This window comes from Schistocerca serialis, chromosome 4 (assembly GCF_023864345.2).
Source record: "Schistocerca serialis cubense isolate TAMUIC-IGC-003099 chromosome 4, iqSchSeri2.2, whole genome shotgun sequence".
Taxonomy (NCBI): Eukaryota; Metazoa; Arthropoda; class Insecta; order Orthoptera; family Acrididae; genus Schistocerca; species Schistocerca serialis.
In genome coordinates, this window is record NC_064641.1 from 737,804,628 (window position 1) to 737,829,910 (window position 25,283).

At 42.4% G+C, this 25,283-nt stretch overlaps 1 protein-coding gene across 5 annotated transcripts in view; it reads right to left on the reverse strand.

Annotated features, from left to right (window-relative positions):
- LOC126473257 (serine/threonine-protein kinase tousled-like 2) overlaps nt 1–25,283 on the reverse strand; it is a 585,239-nt gene that overhangs the window by 179,055 nt on the left and 380,901 nt on the right. For all 5 annotated transcript variants that reach the window (XM_050100191.1, XM_050100194.1, XM_050100195.1 and 2 more), the window contains one exon: nt 12,241–12,326. In XM_050100191.1, the coding sequence (XP_049956148.1) occupies nt 12,241–12,326 (86 nt within the window). The remainder of the gene's footprint in view (nt 1–12,240; nt 12,327–25,283) is intronic.

Sequence of the window (25,283 nt, forward strand, 5' to 3'; positions counted from 1 at the left end):
ATTATTAACAAAAGGAACAAGAATTTTGAAATATCTTACGAAGTTATCATCAAAGCGTTGTACAAATTAGTATCTGGGACAAAGCTTAATGGTCATTGTCATTGCTACCAAGTTCATTAATGTAAGAAGTGACATGGCCGCGAGGAAATGAGAGAAACTTTGTTAAAGATAATATTTAAGACAATGCACAAGACGGGGGCGGACATCAGAAAGTGGGTCAGAGGTTTGTAGGAAGTCAGAGTTCGACAGCCTGCTGAGGAAGTGGCGGAACAGTAATGGCTACACGAAGACAACACACTCCGGCACCAAGGCGACTAGCAGACGCTGGCATACGACCAAAATGTTTGAGAAGCTTCTGGAATGTTCTCGAAGAATCTTACGGAAGACCTTCGGGGAGGGGGGGCGGTGGAGGGAGGGAGGGAGGGAGGGATGGAGGGGGGAGGGGGGAGTGGGGAGAGAGAGAGAGAGAGAGAGAGAGAGAGAGAGAGAGAGAGAGAGAGAGAGTATATAAATACTCGGTGCAAAAGGCAAAGACAGTTATCAGCAGAAAGCAGACAGGAGCAGTACAACAGCCGTGTCGTCGAAAGCAGTCACTATAGAATGTCACTTTGATGCTGATGCAGTAAAAGCTACAGGACGTCTGTACAGGTTCGAGGGAAGACAACTAGTTTCCAATAAGTGTCCAGTAACAGCTACCATCTTGAGTTTTCTGCCTGTTAATAAAGAACATGCTATATAGAGTTTGTCTCTAGTAGTAGCAACGACTAACAGTTGATATTTTCTGTGTGTCGGAATACAAACAGGAATAAGGGCTGCCTCACACTCGTCCCTCTCTGTGGTTAAAGTGTTTTGATTGTGTATTGCCAGAAAGAGTTGCAAGCAGAGCGCTCGTTTCTGATGGCGAACGGTGGAACTCAGGAACTAGGGGATACAAGGAAGGACCAACATAAAAATGGTAGGGTGTACTCCTTGATTTGCAAAGAAATACAGCCACTATAAGACATCTCTCCAAATAAGGCTGAACTACTGGGAAATGAATTGTTCTTAAATTTAATCCTTACGGCTTTGTACCCTTATTCATTTCCTACGAAGCTAACAATTTCTCCTCTCCGATCCAAAATCACCTGTGCTAAGCATCCTTTGAGACTTTCTCCCTCTCACTCAGTTACAGGTAACTCAGTAGAACTCAGCGAACAATGTTGTCAGTGTTCTTATTGTGCCTTCGTCATAATCTGGTGACAGGACCTGTGCCAGGACGCCGCAATACTGCAGTCTTATTAAGTTAATGGCAGGGACGCATTAAACCAGAGATGGGGAAGTACAATATGTTTGTTCAATGTGTCATGGCATGGCTTCGAGCAGTTTTACTGTCAAGGATGAAGCGTAACAGATCTGAAAGCAACCACACATAACGTGAACCGAGGAAATACAAATCCACAGAAGAAACCATTGCCTAATCTGTACAGACGGTAATCACAAGAACGAAAAAATACGCTGTTGTGTTGATGTTGAACGCTGACGCAGCACTTAATCCCTATAGAAACTATGTTGGCAGTCGTTGTTGACTCGGTAACCCTTACGATGGAACTTTAGCTCCTAAGCACACTTCTGAGATAAAAACCTAAAAATCGATACACAGTCAATCGACGAGTTTTTAGTCATATAACTTATCTCTTTCACCGATTGAGTGTGAACGTAAAAACCATTATAGATTCATTTAAAAAACTAAATAAAAAAAAGAGACCACACGCATTTTTAAAGAGACTGCCATACTACGTTTGTCCGTCGTCTTCTGGGGGTATTGTTGCGCGTTATGGTATCCATATCATCTAGGACTGACAGAGGACATCAAGAAAGTTCGAAGAAGGGCAGCTAGTTTTGTATTATGTCAAAACAGGGGAGACAGTGTCAGGCATATAACACACGGTTTAAAACGTTTATCAATGCGATGAGATCTATTCACGAAATTTAAACCTCTAACTTTCTCCTCCGAATGCGAAAAAAATTTGCATACTCCCACCTACATAGAGAGAAATGACCACCGTTATAAATTATGAGAAATCAGAGCTTGAACGGAAAGACATGCTACTGAAGGTGGTTGAATGCAATTCACGCTAGTTCTTGGCAGCGTGGCTCGACAGCCAGAACTATTTATCGTGACGGATTAGTATGCGACTGTTTTTCGTCCGTGACAACTTCCACCAAAACCGATCAACTCAGTAACAGCGGAAGAGCAGTTCACTACAGTGTTCTTGGTCTCTGCCGGGATGCCGCCACAGCAGTTACTCTGTGTAGATTCGCTGGAAATGGCACGCAAGAAGGTTCCGAACACTGCAAAGAACCGTTTCAGATTTGCGTTGACACAAATGGGTTGAACTATGAACACGACAACTATTAAGTGAAGGTATTTGATACGCATACAAAATATCGTGCAAACCTCATAACTACTGGCGGAGCCCAGGGAGGCGGTTGCAGTATAGTGCTCGTCGACTGCCAGTGAACTGTTCAAATAAGACGACATCTGCTGCAGAGCAAGGAAACACTAACACGCCTCTTCAAACTCAAGTCCTTAGTAATGCCAGCAGTCTCCAATTTTGTTTCATACCGTACAGAGTGCCCCCAAGAGAGCTTGTAGTCAGAACTGCAACGTTCAAATGCCCAGCTCTAAGATTTGTTTTCAGAACAGTTCCTGAAGGTCAGTCAGCGGATGTAACGTTTTCGAAAGTGACTCTGGAATTTAAGGGTACGATGAGCATAAACGGTTTCGATTTTGGAAGAGTTACATTTGACGCGAAAGAAAAAATCTCGCATGCAGCGACGCACAATACTACACGCAATATGTTAATGGAAAAAAAAGTTTGTAGACTACATGGATCCACGAATAAAAAGGAATTAACAGTTAGTACAAGAATTGAAGTTGAAAGTTTTTTGTAATTTACATCGACGGAAAAATTAATTACTTACCTGGGATGACAGGAGAAGTTACTGGTAAGGTAATGAATACGATGAGAAGTACACGCCGAAATGCGAACAAGTTCTCATCCAACAATGGATGGGAATATCAGGAAACCTTCCGCCAATGTCTTCGTCTATAAAGCAACCTCTCCGCAGTGTTCCAGAGTGAAGACCAGTAACAAATGTTGAGGTGATCCGGCCGTGGGATGGACACTTAAATTCGACGGTCCCCTTAGTGCTATTTGAGAGGAGTAGCCTATGTGCCGGCCCCCGGGTTACGCCCTCCCTCTTCTCTCTCATCGTAATCAGCTACACAAGCAAAACACCAAAACCCCCACACATTCATCCACATCTTATGTACACATAATAGATACAATTATGACGATACACCTCGCAATGTAGGTCCCCTGCGGGTAAGGAAATATAATTCCAATTAAGCAACTTCTCGAAATTTTCGGTAATAAAGTTTCCGCTTATACAGGGTGTTCGGAAATTCCCGTCACAAATTTCTAGAACTTTTACAGGGAAGTGAGTACAAGCTTGAGGAATTGAATTAGGAGTGACGCAGTAACAGTTCGAAAGGAAACACAACGAAACATCCATTTATCACTTAAGCACATTTGTTTGTACTGAGACATAAACATTACGTTTTTACATTATTCCAAAACAAAAAACAGAACCCATCATACTGTACGTATGGAACATAGTATTCCAGTGTTAATACAAAAAAAAACTATGCTTAAGTGATAAATGGAAGTTTCGTTTCGTTACGTTTCCTTGCAAATTGTTACCTATCAACTGTACTGCGTGACGCCTAATTCAAATCCTCAAGCGGAAGTGGATGAGTTAAACATCTGAATTGAAACCGTCGTTGAACGGAAATGGTCCGTTTCCAGACATGGATTCCTATTCAAAATGTTACGAACTCATTCACATCTGTAAGTCCTAGAAGTTTGTAAAGGGAATTTCAGAACACCCTCTAAATCACGGCACGTATGTATTTATGTATTAAAAAGCAGGTAGCCTATGTCCGCCCGAATGATCATTACAGTACCGTGTAAAAATTTGAAGTATAAATCTGGTCAAGTACTTTTCAAGATTTTTGGTAACAACTTTGAACGATGACTTGATGATAATGAGTCAGTTATGGCAACAGCAAACTTTTGTGCAACAGAAGAGCTGAAACTTGCCAGAGTTTCAGTGAAACGTATGAGAACTTTGAATCTGCTAAGGCTAAAATGCCAATAGGGCTACTAAACAGGATCAGCAGAACTCACATTGAATATAAATGGTCTAAGCTCGAAAAGAAACCAACTATACGTAATATGGCTAACGAAGAATCAGGCGTCGTGCAGAAGACATAAACGTTAAGGAGAAAAGGAGCAAACATGATAACGTATGCTGACAACTAGCAGGGCCAAAGAATGTGGACGCAAACGAAAATTGATCGTAATTCGAAATAATGAAGGTAAACTTGGATTGAGATCAAACACTGCGCAAAAAAAGTTGGCGATAAAATTTCTCTATTGAGTCAAAGTAATTAGAGGTAAGATTTATGCTTTCCTCTTGACTTTAAATAACGGATGAATACCACGAACCCGCAAACAGGATCACGTTAGACGAACCTTACAAGCTGAAAGACATGTTGGTGTATGGATTCAGCACAAACGTTTAGTTTCCTACAGGAAGGAAGAGACGTCCTGCTTTTTGTGATTGTCCTGGGAGTTCAACCTGAAACCGTCTACACCGTCGTCCGTAAGTAGGAAGTAGAGCAATGATACAAGCAGTGCTCCGCAGAAGCCCAGGAAAGACATTCCGTTACGTGTGGTGAAAGCGGTCTCTCCAAGTTTAAAAGACTGAGATGGTGGGCAGTACACAGAAATAATAGACATTTTCCAAGTAAGAAATCTTCAGTAGAAGAAGAAACACCACCATCACCACCACCACCACCACCACCACTATAAATAGTAGTAGTAGTAGTAGTAGCCGCAGCAGCAGCAGCAGCAGTAATAGTAATAAATGTGGAAGTTATGTCGTTTTATGTGAGACAATGCACGCTGTTTCTCGTAATTACTCGACAGCGGCGATCCTCCTCAGAGAGGGAGGGATGAACCAGTATGTAACGAAGTAGCTTTAAATAAATAATACTGCATCTTATGCATTCTTTCAAGCGACAAACTTTACTTTCTTTTTAGTCCTCCGCTGGGAGTTGGCAATGACACTGAGAAAATAATGCCTAATATTAACAGGCAATTAAACGTTCTCGATAAGATCGAAGAAAAGTCATACGACAACACAAATAATTTGCCACGAATAGACCATACACTGGTAATTCCCAAAATCATAACAAATGACGAACGAATAGGCAAAATTGAAAGCCTTCATTTAACACGAAATGGAACGGCACTGGGGAACACATGATCAAATTCCTTAAAAAAACTTTTTTGAATTCACTCCTTAAGACAGCGCCAGACTAACTTTCATATACGAATCTGACTAAATAAGTAACCTAAGAGTCAAGGCTGTCGGTATCTGGAGCATTAAAAAATCTGAACTCCCAAGAAGAACAAAATTTTAGGAAAGAAAGATAACAAGAACTCGTATAGTACCCACACGAATCATTTTCAAATTTCTCTACTACATAGTTTAAGATTTATTGTATTTCTTTTACATTATATGGAGTAAAGACCTAACAATTTTACTTCTTACGATATCCTGCATCTATCACGATTTTATTACTGACGTTTTCGGCAGGGAAACTACTGAAGTTTGTTGCAGGGTATAGGCACTGCAACAAGCAACGTTTCAGACTCGTTCGTTTCTGGTAACGGATGGCTATTTCACAACCAGTGTGCTCTATCCCTTTATACAAACTTAATTCAGTTCAAAAAAGTTACCCCTCATTTAGAGCGAGCTTCAACCCTCACATGTCGTGGGCGGTGCCTGCAGGCAATCGTGGAATCCCAAAAGGCGCCCCTAAGTGGAATCCCGCGAAGTCGACAACTCAGAGGCACCCAGACGAAACCGTCTCGTGTTACCTTGCGCTGCTGCTTCATTCCATATCCTCCCATGTCGCTCAGTGTTCCTCTTTTTATACCTGGGGCGATTTCAGCTCTCTTATCTTTTATTCTGTATACCATTACACAAACATTCAAACGTTTCTCAGTCAGTTACAACTGTTAGTTCTTTTTTTTCCTGTCGGTGGAAAATTTATAGTCTTGAGAAACGTAAAATTCATCCATTACCTCAGTTTGTCGGCCCTCACATTCTGATACGTAGTGGCGTACGGAACTTTCCAGTCAACTATGCGAGAGTTTGTCACTGACGTCATATAGGTGGCGTTCTTGGAAACATTCTCTTTTGGTATGGCGGCACTGCTAAGTTATCTTTCTTTGATCTATGCAGAAGCTGACACATGCCGAAATCTTATCTGCAAGTGTCGTGGAATTTGTGACTTAACGACTTTCCTCTTATGTTTCCTTATTTTGGAACATGAAATAAGAGTAAATTATATTAAATATATTTTCTACTGTGTGTTTTCTCCTCTTAAATGTAAAATAGAAAATAAAACGTCATAAAAAATAAATCACAACTTAATGATTGAAAACTTCACAAACACGTAACCAATTTCAAAGTTCTTGCGAAGTTCTGATAATGTAACTGCCGAACTAAGAATTCATCCACATGTTACTACTACTTCGAGGTATTTCTACCGCACAATTTTTCGTGGCAGTACATGTTAGAGATTTTTGGATGTGTAGAATGTTGAATCTATAAACTGTAACCAGACGGTGCTAAACATTAGTTTAAAAAAGATATCAGTGTTCTCCATTACCTACTAAAAGAAACTGAGAGATACAAATCTGGCATACCTTAAGCTCTTACTAAGCATCAAAGCAAAAAAGTAAATCTTCAAACAGAATATAGTATTTAAAGTCTCTGCTTCGCTTCTCACTGCGATCTGGACAGCGTTTTGAATGTATTTTGTGAAGGTTGGCTGCAGAGAGTCGACTGCCTGAAAAAGGGACTGCCCAGGCGATTGCGAGTGCAAAGTAGCGCGTGCAATCCTCTGCGACTAACAGCCTGCTATTGATTGGGTGACGTCATTACGTCCGTTGTGTCAGCACCATAGGATACATCGATGACCACACCCGACATAAGGTGTAAAAGGTTGTTTTTTAAGAGAGGAATTCCGAGAGCAGTGCTCTTTGGAATCAACGAAATTTACACATTTTTACAAACAATATCTATTAGGACTGTCAAATTCCTCCATGTATGTACTTTCGGAAGCAATTAATCACGAATGTTTCCCCAATCGAAAAAAGGCGGTAAAATTAAACGATGAGAATTTTTAGTTGCCTTACTTTGTAAGCTTGTACTACAGATTTTGCTAGTGCTAAAAGGAGGAAAATCAAAATGGTCCACGTCAGATGAGTTCAAGTAAATAATTAAGGAAGGAAGGAAGGAAGGAAGGAAGGAAGGAAGGCAGAAATTAGGCGTCCTGACGACACCGAAATCGTTACAGACTGAGGATCGAATTTCGCAACTGCTCTTTTATTATCGGTACATTTTTTTAAAACGTTGATTTGGTGCAGAGTGTTTGTTTTAGGGAAACCACACAAAATTAAACAACACTGTAATATTTTTACTGACTAAAGTTTTCGTGGTACATGTGAATAATGCGAGTTGATAAAGAATAGTACGCAGAGAACATTTATGTACCATTAATTTTCAGATTACGAGTTCCTGCACGTAAAGCACTGGCCCATCCTGGTTTATAATAAATGGATTTACGGCACTAAGAGAAATTAATTACACCCTAGATATTATTTTATGTTTACATGCGTGTGCGGAAGAGTGTCTAAGTAACCAGTTTTATTAACGCTGAAAAGTATTCTAGTGCGTAATGCTAGGAAGGTACTAATCTTTGAGAAAGTCTTACATCTTTTTATATGAAGACGAGATGTTAGAGTGTACAACATGGTTATTATTATTGTTGTTGCTCTTGTCTTCAGTTTGAGGACTGGTTTGATGCAGTTCTCCAAGTTACTGTGTAAGCCTCTTCATCTCTGCATGGTTACTGCTGTAACCTACATCCAATTGAGCTTGCTTATTGTATTCCAGCCTCGGTCTACCTTTACTCGTATAACACCCCTCCCCCCCCCCCCCCCCGGCCCCTCTGCACTGACTTCCTTCAGTTGCCAAATTGACTAATCATTCATCCCTCTGGGCGTGTCCTTTCGGACGATCCTTTTTATTAGTCAAGTTGCGCTATAAATTTCTTTGTTCCTCAACTCGATTTAGTTTCTTCTTATTAGTAATTCGATCCGCCCATCTAATCTTAATCATTCTTTCATGATCAATACATTTCAACATGTATGTATAATCATTTCTAGTGTTCTGAGAGACAGTTTTCGTGAAAGTAGTGAAGCACAGGTGTGAAAACAATGATGCTGCACGGATCATAGCGCTACTGAAAACAAACATTTAATAATTAGACCGTCAAAAATCGACAAAAAATTCAACAGTCTGTCTTTCAATAGCAGACAATGAAGGCATCCAGCAAAGAAAATCAAAGTTTTTTTTTTCATTTTTTGAGCAGGACGAGTGGATGTCACAGGTAGATGTGTGTGTGTGTGTGTGTGTGTGTGTGTGTGTGATACTGTTTTTTAGAGCTGGCTCAATACTAGACCATCTTCTGTGTCAAATTTTTTCCCATTTACATCGCATCTGGACTACCTCACTTTTTTTTCTCCCACACACACAGCACTTTCCTAACATGGAGACGCTCAACGGAGAAAGGTGCGGCGGGCGGGTGACTATGATAGAACTGCCCGAACGTCATTTGACACCTACTTAGAGCTAACTGTCACTAATCCATTTACTAATCAGTATTCAAGCCAAAACAAGACAGTCTGAAAAGTTCACCACCTCAAAGCCCACAATATAACAGACAGCACCACGGAACACAGCTTCAGGGTATCAGAGCAAGTGTATCACAGAGTCAAAGTCGCAGTAAGTTACAGCATTCTGAGATATGAGTAAACAGAGCTAGAACACCACTGGAGGGAGAGGGAGAGGGAGACCCACAAGGAAAACTATTAAGGACATCCTAGGGGTTTGTGCAATGTCAATCATCTTTCACACGTTCTAATATTTCTGACTTTCACAAAAAAAAGTAACGCTAATATCAATCCAAATTTTGGTTTGACAACCACAATGCGTTGCTAGGCGTGACCCTATTGGAAGAGTGTGCCCTGCTCTTTCTCCGGCCTGGACAGTGTCCTATCTGTGTTCAGAAACCTCTAACTCTGGAACGCGAAGGACTCACTTGCAGCAGGAACAAGTGGTTCCTCAAATATTATTGTTAAGTAACTCCTGTTAGCCGCCATTAAATTATTTTCAACGCCACCAGAAAATGAAACAGAAGAGTTACACTGGAGCAGACTTTTTGGTTATTTTAATGCCGGAAGTATAAGCTCTCACTATTGACATTGATATCTCTAACAGTGTTTCATCTGCTCATCTTCGATACTGTGAAACACATCTCTTCAATTGGAAGGTCTTCATTTTCCATATTTTGGGAAGAGCTATTACGGACTGAAACAAGATCGAAATGTCCAGTCAACAAGAGCTCTAAAATGCGTAACTTAAGAGCTAGGACCACTTCACCGGTAGAAGATGTGTTTCACAGTAGCGAAGATGAACGAGTGCGCATAGCTCTTCAGGTATGCACTTTAGAGTGCATGTTTATTGGACTTTTTTTGCTTTGAGCCGGTGTGCAAAATAGAAATCCACCAGGTTGTTCTTATTCTGCTGATTTTGATATTCCCACTGCCAAATGAATCCAGCTGTCTTTTTCTAAGTCCCATCTATCCGATGGTTTTCCCGAGTCTTCTTAGGTAAATTGGGCTCGCCTGTAGTATTTGTTTTGTCCATCTGCCAAACTTTTGTAGAGTGCTTACACATACTCAGACACCATGTAAGTTTACTTACATAGTAGCAAAGTTTGCAAAATATATGAAAATTGTTATGGTGCTCCTCCGAGCAAGAAGACTAAATGGTTTAGACAATGGGATCATGTTCTAAGACAATAAGCTACAATACCTACCCAGCACTGTGATATGGCTATCCGAACATCGCTCCATACGAATGTTGTAATGGTTTCTTCAACGAGACTACAATTTAGGTTTTTCTCAAATATTACCAGTCTCAACAAGTGATCAATCTAGCAACACATGGATGTCTGCAAAATCTATCCTCTTCCTCTGCAAAATCTATCCTCTTCCTCCCAAACATTGCGAATTTCCAAACATAAACGAGCTTCCTCTTCCTCAGTACGACGCTTGTACCAGGATCTACGGTCACTGCAGGTAATGTATCACCACTCAGACCACGTAGTGTATCATTACTCAGAATGAAGGTTGAAAGTCAATTACAGTAAAAAAAAAATACGTTGTAAGGTAATCTATATAAAGTACTGCAAATTTTTCTGATGCACGATACTAATGACTGCATGACAAAGTTCCTTTGAAGATGAAGTCACAGTGCGAACTAAGAAATCTTTGATTTGCAGAACGTCTATTTCCGCTTACCACGTTCACCTGACGGTCCTATTTAAATGAACAATTTTTTCACGACTGACATAATGGCCGTCTTCTGGAGTTACGTGTGGTTGTCACATTGAGCTCACTGGACCATACTTAGAGTCACCTGACGCACAGGGAAATTATTACAGATTACCTGATTTGTTCAAAATACGATGTTATTCCATTATTTTTTATCCTTCCTTTGCGCGCGACCCAGAGAGGTTTCATTGCTGTAGTAATAATTTTTTAATTTTCCTGCTAATATCCTGTTGGTTTCGTTGTTCTGTGACAAGGAGGTGTAGCAATGGAGCATTATAAAGATGTTTATAAAATAGACATACGCCTTTGGAGTCCTACTGCTGAACAAATTGCGCCAACTGAAATACATAGCAGCTTGCTGAACGTGTGTGGAAACAATACAGTAGATGTAATGTGTTCAGCAGTGGTGAGAAGAGTGTGCACCACAAATCGCCCTCCCCGCCACCGCCCCCCCCCCCCTCACCCCTATCTCTCTTTTCCACTATGCTCAGTTTTCATCCCTCATAATGAACAGCATCTCGATCGCTGATTACTACCAAAGAACTGTGTGGACACATGAATGTCGGCTGTAACGCCTTGGAAAACATGATACTCAACCATGTTTACCGGAAAGTGTGAGAGGCGGGTCCACGGTTTTAGATCTCTTAGAGCAACACGAGGTTGAATGTAATGGCTTTCTAAACACCATGATCACTAAAGATGAGACGCGGTATTACGCAGCACGCAGGAAACCAACATACAGGTCATGGAACGATGAGTAGGGAATTCACCATCAAAGAAGTAGTTCAAGACACATCTTAGTTCTAGACACGCCTACTTGCAGGCAAAGTGACGTGCACAGTGTTCTGGGACGGGCAGGGTGTGCTTCGTTTGCGTGTCTTTGAGCCCAAAGCAATTCAGAACGCTGCATTGTGTCACTGACTAGGCTGAAACCCCAAATTATCAGAGTCAAGCCAGAGAAGGAAAACTCCCGCTTCCAATCAGGTAACTGCAGACCCCACAGTAGTTTTGTGACCATGTCCGCAGCTCGTGGTCGTGCGGTAGCGTTCTCGCTTCCCACGCCCGGGTTCCCAGGTTCGATTCCCGGCGGGGTCAGGGATTTTCTCTGCCTCGTGATGACTGGGTGTTGTGTGCTGTCCTTAGGTTAGTTAGGTTTAAGTAGTTCTAAGTTCTAGGGACTGATGACCATAGATGTTAAGTCCCATAGTGCTCAGAGCCATTTTTTTGTGACCATGGATCTCACGGTCAGCTATGTCTGAACTATCGTACCAAATCCGCAGTACAACCCTGATTTAGTACCTTCAGAATTCTCTCTCTTTGGGTCCATGAAATATGAACAAAACGGCCAACATTTTCCAGAATGAGAAGCTGTCGTCAAAGCTGGTTCAGGTTTTTACGAGACCGGGATAGAGTCTGTAGTACGCCGTTGGCAAAACTGTACAACGAAGAATAGTGGTGACTATGTGAAAATGACGGATGTATTTATGGAACGCGCTTTTATCCGTTCCCAAGCAGCGAAACCAGAAAGACGCTAAGACAGAGAAAGAGCCTCGAGACTTGCGGCGGCTGCGTCCAGAGGAGGTGTGCAGGCGCGTGACAAGTATCGACCTGGGAGCGGCGCGGAGCGTGACGCACGAGCGTGAGCCGCAGTACTCACCCTCTGGCCCAGGAAGCGCGCCTCCAGTAGTTCCTGTTTCCTGGGGTCCAGCACCGCCTGCAGGTGCTCCATCTTGACACCCGCGCCTGCGCAAACAAAACATTGGCGTCAGAAATATTCCCAATATAGGCTTGACTGGAAGTCTGCGAGATATTTAATTATTCGTGAATATCATAGCCTATCAATAATTTAACCACAAGGTTTATCACAACGAAGTTGACAAAAAGAGACAATTGGCGCAAAGTAGTGTGTAGAGGGAGTGCTAATACAGGAGTAACATATCTCCGAAATGGTGGTGGAAATTGCCTGGAAAAATCCAGCAGAATGTCGCCGTGTAGAAGAATACGACGCCGTTTGTTTACATCTAGATGCAGCTCAAACAGTTTATCGTAGAATAATTTCCGAACAATCTGTTCCATTTGTCTTTGTGGCTTCCTGGTGTTGTAGCACTCAGTCTGGAGACTCATTGGATGTAGCTCTCCCCGCGACACTATCCTGTGCATACCACCACCTCATCCCCAGTAGCTACTACACCGTACATCCTTTCGAACCTGCTAACTGTACCAGAAACACGTGTTCGCTTTGACTCCTCTTCCGCTGAGAGAAGTTTCTGGGAAATCGGAATATGCCACTTGCCATGTTCCCCTCGTCAGTACCTCCTCATTGGTTACACGATCTAATCTTAAGTATTCTTTTGTAGCGATACGTTTCAAAAGCTTCTATTCTCTTCTTGTCTGAACTGTTTATATCTCCCGTCTCACTTCCGTGCAGGACTACACTACAAATAACCTCACAAAAAAAAAAAAAAAACTCCCTAGCACATAAATCTACATTCCCTGTTGACAATTTCTCTTCTTCAGAAAAGCTACTCTTGTCATTAGCAGTCTACTTTTTATATCCTTTCCGCTTCGGCCATCATCAATTATTTTATTGCCAAAATAGAAAACTCTTCTACTACTTCTACTGCCTCATTTCCTAATCAAATTTCCTCAACATCGCTTGATTTAATTCGACTACATTCCATTACCCTGGTTTGCTTTAGGTGATGTTCATGTCATATCCTCCTTTCAAGATACTGCCCATACCGCTCAAATGCGCTTCCAGGTCCTTTGCTCTGTCTGACAGAATCACAGTGTCATCGGCAATCCTCAAAGTTGTTATTTCTTCTCCCAAACCTTAAATTCATTCTCCAAATCTGTCTTTGGCTTTGTACACTGCTTGTTCATAGCGCAGATTGAATAACATCGGGGATACCTACAAGCCTATCTCACTCCCTTCTCAACCACTCGTCACTCTTCATTCCATCGCTGCCTGTATTTTTTACCCTTTTACCTTAAGAATTTTAAAGAGTGTATTCCAACTGACATTATCAAAATCTTTTTCCAAATCTACAAAAGTTATGACAGTAGGTTTAACTTTACTTAACCGATCTTCTAAGACAAGTCATAGGATCAAAAATGCTTCGCGCGTGCCTAGATTTCTGCGGAATCCAAACTGATGTTCGCGAAGGCTGCTTCTACCAGTTTTTCCAGTCTTCTGTAATTAATTTGTGTTAGTATTTTGCAAACATGAATTATTAATTGATAGTTCGATAATATTCACACCTGTCAGCGCCTGCTCTCTTTGGAATTAGAACTATTACATTCTTCTTGAAGTCTGACGGGATTTCCCTTTCTCACTTACCTTGGATATCAGGTGGAACAGTTTTCTTATCGTTGGCTCTCCGAGGCGTATTAGCTGTTCTGACGGAATGTCGCCTACTCCAGTGGCCTTGTTTTGACTTAGGTCTTTCAGTGCTCTGTCAAATTATTCTCGCAGTATCGCATTTGCTATCTCATCTTCAGCTACTTCCTCTTCTTTTTACGTAAAGTTCATTTCCCTTGTATAGCCCTTCTATATATCCCTTCCACTTTTCAGCTCTCTTTTCTTTGCTTAGTGCTAGTTTTCCATCTGAGCTCTTGATATTCTTATAACTGCTTCTCCTTTCTCCAAAGGAATTCAGCTATCCCTGCTTAGCCATTTTGCATTTCCTATCCCATGTTTTCTCCTTCCCTCAATTAAATTCAATACGTCCTATGATAGCTAAGGGTTTCTATTCGGCCTTGTCTTTTCATCTACCCGACTCTCTGTGCCTTCACTATTTCACCTCTCAAAGGTATCCATTCTTATTCTACTGTATCCCTTACCCCTGTTCTTGTCAATCGCTGTCTAACGCTCCCTCTCTCAACCACCCTTTGTTCTTTCAACTTGTCCAGACCCCATCTCCTTCATTTCCCACCTTTTTGCAATTTCTTTAGCTGTAATCGACAGTTCATAACCATTAAATTGTAGTCAGAATCCACATCTGCTCCCGGAAATGTCTTAACAGTTTAAAATCTGGGTCCGAAATTTGTTTTACCAGTATACCTAGTGGTTATAAGTAAAGTGTAGCTATTCACGGATGTCCAGTGTGGGCTGTAATCATCGTATAGCAGCGAAACTTGGTAGATACGCCAATGCAATTGTGGTAGTCAGGAGCAAATCTGGCGCTGTGCACTGTCTGTATGACAGTATGACATTCACGCTGTGATTTTGCAAACCATAACGCGAGTGAACAGTTTGGCTATCGAGAAGAGACCCGTGCTGTTAGCAAGTGAAACTTATTTATGGAAACGGCAGCAATTAAAGTGCTGCATTGACAGATTATCGTCCATTGAAAGATCTGAGGAGAGGACGATGATAATGAAATTCTAAAATACGAATGAGCTTTGTGTGGCACCTGGAAGCGGACGGCATCATATCCCGGCGGAAGCAGTTGACGAGGTTGCCGTCGCTATAACTGACCAAGCAGAAAGTGCCCCAGTAGTGCAAGTGGTCGTGGTCGTACAGTGTCACGAAAATTGTCCATCACACGATCAACAGAATGGCAAATTTTGCGATCTATTTCGTTCTGAATTTGCTCTTCAGTTCGAAGTTGATGATATGTGGCCTGGCAATATTCTATGGAGTGACGAAACATACTATACCCTTTCTGGATGCAGTGAACTCACAGACCCGCCGAATTGGGAGCACTGTTAAACCGCACGTTGTACACGAAGAGCCACTGCAGTCGACGGATGTGACTGGTGTAGTAGGAATTCACATGCACATTTATTCTCGGTCCGTTCTAATTGGAAGAGAATACAGCCGCCGGGCCTGTCAGGTGTACGTGTCGTCAGCACGTTATTGAGACCACCTTGTGAGTCCTGCTTTGGATGAGCGCCACTGTGTGGAAACCACCGTTTTCAAGAGGGTGACCTCATGTCGGTCGCCCAGTGGAAGACCTGCTTAATGTAACCTTCCACGAACGTGTTATCCCCAGAGGATTTCCACATGCATGCCCTGCAAGATCACCTGATCTGAAACGTGTGGTGGTATCTAAAAGTACGAGTTTACCAGGAACACGTTTGGTCTCTACCTGATCTGAAGGCCAGTATACAAGAAAACGTTACTCAGATTCCACCGGAACTGCTGTGAGCAACTTTTTATCACGTTGTTTTACGGATATAGAATCTCGTCGACGTCCCCGGTGCTCATACTGAACAAACTGTGCAAGCGGCAGTTAATAATAAAATCAACTTTAAGCCTTTGTCAATTGTTTGACCTAACCAATTTTATAACGCAACATTTCGGTACTTCTTTCTTGCCTTCACAGGGCAAACTTGCAGCTGGTGGCAAAAACTGGAACTAATTTTTTCCAGCGTTAATCGGTTCCGCAATAACATATTAGAGTATCTAAGAAGTTTGGCTGCCTAACGATAAATACAGCCCACACTGGACCTCTGGGGTATCTGGACTTTAATAATATAACCATCCGGTATATTCAGTCTTAAACCTTCCGATGTCTCCAGCTCTCATTCACGTATACTCTCTTCTTTCATGATTTTAAACAAAGTGTTAGCAACGATTAAATTATTCTCTGTGCAAATATCTACCAGGCGCCTTCCTCTTTCATTCCATTCTCCCGTCCATATTCGTCTACTATTTTTCGTTGTCTTCCTTTTTTACAATCGAATTCCAATTTCCCCCCCCCCCCCAATCACAATTAAATTGTCGTTTGCTTTAACTATCTGAATAATCTCTTATCTCATTATACTTTTTTCCTTCCAAACAGTCCATCATCTGCGTAGTTAGTCGGTATATAAACGTGTACTAAAGTGATTGGTGTTGGTTTCGTATCTGTCTTTGACTACGATAATTCCATCACTATGCCGTTTGTAGTAGCTTACTTCGATACCTATTTCCTTAATCGTTACTAACCTAACTCTTGAATAACAATATTTCATTTTGTATTTATGGTCCTGTATTCACGAGACCAAAAGCCCTGTTCATCCTGCCACAGAACTTCATTAATCCCCACTACATCTAGCTTCAACCTATCCATTTCCCTCTTTAAATTTTCTAAACTACCTGCCCAATTGAGGGATCTAACATTCCACGCTCCTAATCGTAGACTGCTAGTTTTGTTTTTCCTGATAGTAGACTTTTACGTCCGGAATATTTTACCCAGGAGGATGTTGTTATCATTTAACCATACAGTAGAGCTGAATGCCCTCAGGGAAAAATTATGGCTGTAGCTTCCTCTTGCTTTCACCGGTCCGCGGTACCAGCTCAGCAGGCCGGTTTTGGTTCATGTAACAAGGCAGCAATGTCAATCATCCAGACTGTTGCTCCAGCAACTACTGAAAAGGCTGCTGCCACCCTTCAGGAATCACACGTTTGTCTGGCCTCTCAATTTTTGTGCTTCAACAGCAACATTTTCCCGCTGGTTTCCTTCTTTTCCTTGCCAGAGCAGGATGAGCCGGTTATATAAAAAGAATTCTATAGGTCAATCAGTTCGACAAAGATATATACTTTCACACATACAAACAAAAAATAAGTACGTATATATAAGCCTAACACAAAAAACTTTGCTTTTCATTTTTTTCTAGATGCTTTGCTCATCGGTTTCAATTCACTGAAAACGCCCGCCTCATGATTTATATCTTGAAATATATTGAGGAATGACACTTTTCCTGCTTTACTCAATTTTTGGCAGTCATTTTAAGTTTTTCAGGCATGTTAGGATCCTTTTTAACCCAGTTTTTGTAATGGCAGTACCACTTCGGGCATATTCGTATAGGCGGTAAGTGTCGTTACAAAAAGATGGTTCAAATGGCTGTGGTCATCAGTCCCCTAGAACTTACAACTACTTAAACCTAACTAACCTAAGGACATCACACACATCCATGTCCGAGGCAGGATTCGAACCTGCGACCGTAGCAGTCGCACGGTTCCGGACTGCGCGCCTAGAACCGCGAGACCACCGCGGCCGGCCTTACAAAAAAACAGTGCATCAAAGTTTTCTAGGTGAAAAAAAAATGCAGCCTAACAACATGCTCGCAGTTTGGTGCCCTTGGAACCTTTGCGATGTCCCTAGAACTTTCTGTGTGTTCACTACGTTAGTTAAAACTACAGTCTGAATATTACGTGCATACATTAAATTATAAATACGGTATCTCTGGACCTCAGGATCTCGGCAACGGATAATTATATAGAAAAATTTTCGATGTTTTCCGGAGTTTCATCTTAAGAACGCATGGTTTGACTATTTGCCATGAACAGCAATTATAGAAGTGGCCTCCCATCCCCACAATTGATACTTTTCGTACCCAAAAAATCATGGTTTTTCGGGATTTTCTCAGGAACTGCCGAAGAACAAATGATATTCTTATAAGCCGCCGGAGGCCTACTCTAGAAGATCACATATAGTGCAAAAGAACCAACCGATTTGCTCAATTTGCATGGGTTGGAGGAAGTGTGCAATGTTTAAATTTTGACCCAGTACCGTAGGGCAGCTGCATAATGCCCGCTTTTCCGTTAGATATGAGAATGGTCGCTAGGGTATCAGCTATCCAAAATACTTACCCTTCTTCTCTGTGACTGATAGACCCGAGATATGACCTGAAAAACTACATTTTCGCGCGCGCGTCTTCTTGGAAAGTGAAGTGCACGTGCCGATTTACGATGTGACAGGTGCCGTCTCATAATGTACAAGAAAAAACTGCTCACGTCATTCGTTAAGAAAGGCAAATTTAGATTTCTTTCTAGTGGTATAGGCCAAAGGAAAAATCAAGCATGAGGACGGTATATTAAGTACGAACCACGATTCCTGAAACATGTAATTTTACGTGCTGTGGTGAAGCAGTGTCACCCGTTCGGTAGTAAATTTAAACACAGCGCCGGAGTAATGACTTAAAAGGATTGTGGTCTACTGATTTATACTGGTAAAACTCGGGGCAAAACTTCTTGTAATCCTTTTTAAAAAGGCCTGTATCTCTTTCGGGGATGTGTGAGGAATGTGGTTTCTCCATAATCCGCATGAAGACATCGACGTCCCATGACTGTGGTAAATCCGCTCGCTGCCCCAGAGGGCAGAAATGCAGGTGTGGCAGGCGTGCCCTTGCTCGCCCTTGCCTGCAGCAGCAGCCATTACTATACCCAGGCCCCGGCGGTGGATGCGTGGCCTGCCTGCGGCGTGGGTGCAGAGAGAGAGAGAGAGAGAGAGAGAGAGAGAGAGAGAGAGAGACGCTGCCGAGACTAGCCGAGGCACGTGCTGGAGTGGAGTATTGAGCGCAGTCCGTCTCCACTAGCCTTCTGACCACAGAGCGCGCCCTGTCGTCCCAAGGGGGTGATACGCCCGCTCCTCTGCTCTGCTCAGACCCCGTTCCGAGGGTGCTCTAAAACTGTGTCCATTTCACTACAGTTTCATTCAACTCCTAATCGGACTTGCCTGTCGTATAATCTGTAGGCCAAAATTCAGCATTATTTCAGAATGACTTCTTGAAGATGACAATCTGCTAATGCTGCCTTTCATAAAGGTCTGAGAATCCTTGGGATGCTTACGTGAACGAGAAGACGGATCCACAATGACGGATATGATCAGTTCCTTCTCCTAGATATTATCGGATCTTGCTGGGCATATTTCTCAGGATGTTGGCAACCCAACACTAAAATACGAACAGCAACATTTCAAGTGAGGAAAGTCCCTGTGCAGTTTTAAAAACATAGGAAGTATATGCGGTACCATCATGGACGAAATGAGAACGTCATTATTCAAGTTACACTCCAGCTCCAAATGCTTTTACGGGAATAAAGGGCGGGAAGTGTGAAAAAGAAATGATATCTGCATTAAAACACGTTGAGACGAAAAAAAAAAACGGGAAGAGATGTGTAAAAAAATTAGAGAGTTCGGATAGAGGAAGGACTGAAACCAAGGATGTAGGGCGGAGCTAATGATGAGGAAAAATGAATACCAGGGCTTAACATCACGCTGACGATGAGGTCGCTGGACGGAACAAAGGTCAGATCGTTGAAGGTAGTCAGTGCCCTTTCGCAGAAACAGTTCCGCCATTTACCTTGGTGATCTATGGAAATAACTGGCAACGTAAATCTGGACAAGGATTTAAAGTGCAGTCCTCCCGAACACGGAACTAAAGATTAGTAAGCCTGACAGTCTTTGAAGCAGATAGCAAAAAGAAATTTAGAAGTAGTACAGTATACAAGAAGGGTCCTGCAAACAGGAAATGGAAATTTCCCATGCTGATGGAGAGCGAACAATTTTTGCAAGATGAAGAAAAACTTTACATTAAAGCATTCATGTGCAGTATCAAATGATGTTCAGGATAAGGTTTCAACGGACAGATATGGGAAATACCTGAGGAGTGTTTGAAAGATATTGGTTGGTGGCGCTGGGGTAGAGGAAGATGAGCGGACTGAGCAAACTGATGCGAAGGGAGAGGATGGGCCAGTAGAAACCTTCAAAGTTAGCAGCTGCTGGCGGTAATGTGATAGAACATGGCTTTCCTAGGCTGCGTTATTGGACGGGACCGGTAGGTGCGTCTTCGGACAGACATGGCGACGCGCCAGGTCCTGGGATCCCAGCAGCGCCTAACGATCATTGGCCCACAGGCCAGCGCGCTGCTGCGCGAGACGCCCGCCTATTGGCACACTAATGCCCGGCCAGGACGCAGCACAGAAAACGCTGGCATGTGATTCGTCGGATCAACCATGCCACTCACTCAGCAGCTCGTAATGACGGATCAGCCTCACAGATCACGATCGGGTGCTGACCATTTCGTTGTAAACTACCTTCAAATGGCAAGTGAAGTACGAAATCTTTTTTGGGAACATTGCGTTCTACGTTACAACGACAAAACTCGAGCCGCAACTCGCAAAACATGCAAGAGGAAAAATTTGTTTTAGCCGTGTAATCTATCGCCACAGTATACAAAATGAGGTCTACCGCTAGGGAAAGATCAAATATATGACCGTGATCCTTAAATTGCAATGAAGTGATATTCAATGGACGGGGAGACAAACAGCCCCATCTAAATTAAAAAAATAAATAATAAATGAAAAAGGAAATCGCCTTCAGTGACTTAGGGAAGTGAAGGAAATATTAAAATCTGGATGACCTGAGGGCCATTCTAGAATCAAAGTCCAGTGTTCAGTGCTGTGGATGTAATTCTGAAAAACAAAAATAAATTACACTGTATTTCCAAAGTTTATCCAGTGCTGTTTCTGGAAGTCACGCCCCCACTGACGAAAATTCCGGCATCTGCTGAAATAAGTGACTGGTTTTCGACGTCTACTTCTGCTCATCTCGTAAGGTGGTTTGATATGGTGTGGTTTTGTTGACATATCCCTTGAACGGCTAGACGTCGCCATTTTATTTCGGCATGTGCAAATCTCTTCGCGTCTGCATACCAGCTACACAATACGTCCTGTACACAACATCAAACACATTCTGATCTATGACGTCCCGTACTTTTTTCTCATTGCGCTTTCCCACAACGTATCCCGTACAAAAAAACTCTTCTTCGCCATCGTTTAAATGACGCGCGCAAAACCTAGCATCCAGCACATGCGCTTTATCTCTACATATGTACAGAACAAAGGTCCCCCTCGGGCCGGCAGGATGTCTGGCATCTAATGTGTCTCGAACAGTCACGAGTGTTTCCACAAGCGGAACGAAGCAGCTACCACCGACCCGTAGTACCCACAATACAACTTCTGTACAGTGAACTGTCCCCTTCCATCAGCTGCGTACAGAGCGCGGACGGCGCAGCCCCCGGCTGTGATACGGGCGGTGTCGGCCGAACGTGAACTACTCCGCTCGTTCTCGCCGGGTACCTGCAGCTGTGCTCGCACGGCGCTGTACAGGACACAAGGGAAGGGTCAGACTGAGCGGTCGAAGACCTCGCCGTGGGCAAACGCGCTTGTCTGGCCAGTTTCTAGCGACCACTGCGTGACGGTAGGGTCGCTCTCCCAAGGGGCCTGCCTACTTCTACATGTTTTCCCCAGGGAATGGACACACTCGAGCTAAAACTTTGCAGCGCGTGGTTTCTATGCCTTTGCAAATGAATCCTGACTCTATAAAACAATTAAGTATCCTGCGCCAAAGCTCGAATACGCCTTAGAATGAGCTAGCATAATTAAGTACGTAAATCTGAACACTGTTCTTTCGATACTTACACTACGGGGTTATTGTCTACAATGGAAACCAATAGAAGCAACGATAGGTAGTAGCATTTGATGGCTTCCTCTTTCCTGAAACTGTTACAGTTACACTTGTCACTCTGTTTTTCACTTTCTCAATTATTTACTGCAATATATTTTTAACTTTCGACTCTTTTTCCCTATCCCTCCTGATCTTTATAATTCGTTCTCGTGCCCAGTCCTGCAGCAGAACCTATTTATCCTGCAAGACGACTTGTCTTTGGAAAAATGCCTTTCGAATGACTGGTACTCTCTACGACTTGTACGTGCACAAGGGGTTTGACACTATATGCAATAGTTATCTCGTAATACTGTCGCCAACTCCTTGTGTGGTACAAGGATGAAATCAATACTAAGTATTCGAATGACGTTTGTGGGAATATTAAGATTAAAAAGAATGGAAGTATTACCAAAGCTCTCAGTCCTGCAAGTGTCGGCGCCACTTAGAGATGGAGCACAAGCTCAGAGGGACAAGGATTGGACAGGAAATCGATGGCTACCTTTTCGAAGAAATCTCTCCAGTTTTCCTTTGAAATTATTGACAGAAATAGTGCAGAACCTCCACTACATTAGGCAATCTGTAACCGTAATACCAGTTTCTTAACGACTATGTTACCTCACAGACCAGGTGTCAGAATGTAAGGCACCTCATAGTAAGAAGTTTCGGTCAAGATCAGCTCTAATCATGGATTATGCTCTGCCACAATACTCTCTTCTTTTCAGCTTCCTTCAGGACACTTCAATTATTTTCATTTCAGCATCCATTTACTCTTTGTTGGCTACGTCCTACTTTTTCGCTAATCAAGTCAACCTAGACTGAAGTATTGAGTTTGCTTTTTTGTGTGTTCATTAATGTGTGTACATCTGGGTAAAAGGTTAAGTTCACCGAAGTCCGCAACTGATTGAGTTTTTGTATATCAAAGACATTACACGAGTAGACTTCTTTCAGTCCACGCCTTATTTCAACGAACAGTTGGGTCCAATTGAAAAGTAACGTTCAACTGCAACGTACATCGCCTCGTGCGTGCATCAGTGAAATATTTTGCCGATTTCAAAACGATCAGTCATTCATATTTTTAAGTGATTTTGGGAATGATGCACTTTTAAGAATGAAATCAATTTCCTTCCGAAGTAGTCAAAATCACAAAATGTCGGCATCAACGTGGCTTCCATAGACAGCAGAAGTGTTTACTCTGAGTCACAAATTCTGATGCAGAAAATCGACTCAAGCGATCACATAACGTAAGATTTCACACATATTTTTTGTACAACAAAAGGTTAACGACGAACGCGTGATAAACGAAGTTGCGAATACTGTCAGAAGAAGACTAAACAGACAAACATTATACCTGCAGTTCACCGATTCCAAGTAGCGTTTGTTGAATTATTTGACTGAGATTCATGTGAGGAACGAACATGTGAGGGAAATATTCCAGCCCAACGCCTTTCCATATCTAAAAAGTTGGCGGTCTTATATCCTACTTAACTGTTGTACTTCACCGTAAAAGAAAAGTTTAATTGTTTTAATCGTGAGGAATAGCGCAAGGGACTAACAGAGCAAATAATATTATTAAACGGATTTTTTCAGACATTATATTGTAAATGCAGATATTCTGTTTTTTTTTTTTTCCTGCAACATCAGGTTCTCAATCAAACTATTCATTGGCACAATGATGTATGCCAGGCAAACTATGGGTTAAAAAAGTATTTATATAAAAGCCTGGATTGTGTGTGTGTGTGTGTGTGTGTGTGTGTGTGTGTGTGTGTGTGAGAGAGAGAGAGAGACAGAGAGTGAGAGAGACCCTAGAGGGAGGGTAGTGGAGGAAAGACTCAGAAGTTTATGATCAAAATTTATATTATTACTTTGATAGCCGCGTAGCTAGTCACATAGCCTCGCAGTCCACACGCCAATTAGTTATAGTTGTGCTAAGTGGAAAGCAACCGAACGTTGCATATGCACAAATTTATGAAATTCTTTCCTATACCTCACCACGCGTTCAAATGATTTGCATAAAAAATTCTAATGAAGACGACGAAACTTCTGGCTACGTTGTGCACCGGTATTTTAGACAATGATTAGAATTAATCAGTCCGGCAAATCTGCGATTTTTCGAGTGAAATACGAATTGGTAGCTTCCAAAGACCTTGTGAATTTAAAATCGAAAAACGAACCGGTCCACAGGGATTGGTGACAACTGGTCACTCCCGAACAGAGTTTACCTCTGAAGGACCCATGGTGGATGTATTCGCTGCACGTACGCACACGTAAGCGTGAATACGTCACGACATCCGGCCACCGTCTGCTTGAAAAGACCTACTGATCAAGCCCTTGCGCTGACGAACAGCAGTCTGACTACGTTTCGAGGTATGGTGTCAGCTGCTGAACCTCGAACCCACTGCATACCGCCATCAACCAACAGCCAAACGCAATGTACATCGTTGTAGGAACGGCGGAAATGTATTCCATACGGCGCTGGAGCACCGTATACACCCACGAAGGAAGTTGGCAGGGGCAGGAAGGAAGGGAGGCGAACGATTTTTTTTTTTTTTTTTTTACAGGGTGTCCTAGGAGGAATGGTCGATATCCGGGGATATAACAGGAATGATCATTCGAAGCAAAAATGTCCAGTGAACATGGGCTTTGAAGTGCCAGTCTTGTGAGCTATGAGCACTTGTTCATCTTCGCTACTGTGAAACATCTCTTACGCTGAAAAAGCTTACAGTATAAGAGATTTGTTTCACTGTATCGAAGATGAAGTGCTTATAGTTCTTAAGGTATATATTTTAGAGTCCATGTTTAGAGCACTATTTTGCTTCGAATGGTCGTTCCTGTCACAGCCCTGAATATTGACCATTCCTTCTGGAACAACCAGTATACTCGTTGATATATATGCGGTGAAACTTCAGAGAAAATATGATTTCAAAACAGACTGTAGCTGCCTGGTCTCACGCCCACACCGTTCCGCTTTATCGATAGAAATTGTGCGCGCGAACGTAGTTGCGGAATCTGAAACCCACTGCCACGTCATACGTACAGCTGTGAAGAAGTAGCAGCAACATGGCAGTAACGGCCGAATAAATACCCATACAACACATCCTGCCGCAACTAAAAGGTTTTCCTAACAGCGTCCTTCATGCTGTGAGGATTTCTTAGCGGTATACTCAAGCTCGTTCCCTCACCCTTCCTTATAACAAAGTTTCTCCGATCGTTTTTACGTTAACGGGAGAAAGACGGGCGACGAAGAAAAATAAATACGTACTATCCCACACCCAACACTTCGGAGTAGCTAGAGAGCACCAGCCCACAATGTCCCCAAACACAGGATAAATATCTGCCTTTAAATAACGAGGTACGAGCAGAGCGAAAGGCCGCAGAAGTTGTCACATGCATAGTTGAAAAAAGAACTGCGATGCAATGACTAGGAAATGACTGATCTCCTTCGGAAATGCTAGTAAAAAAAATATTAGTAGTTATTGAAAAACAA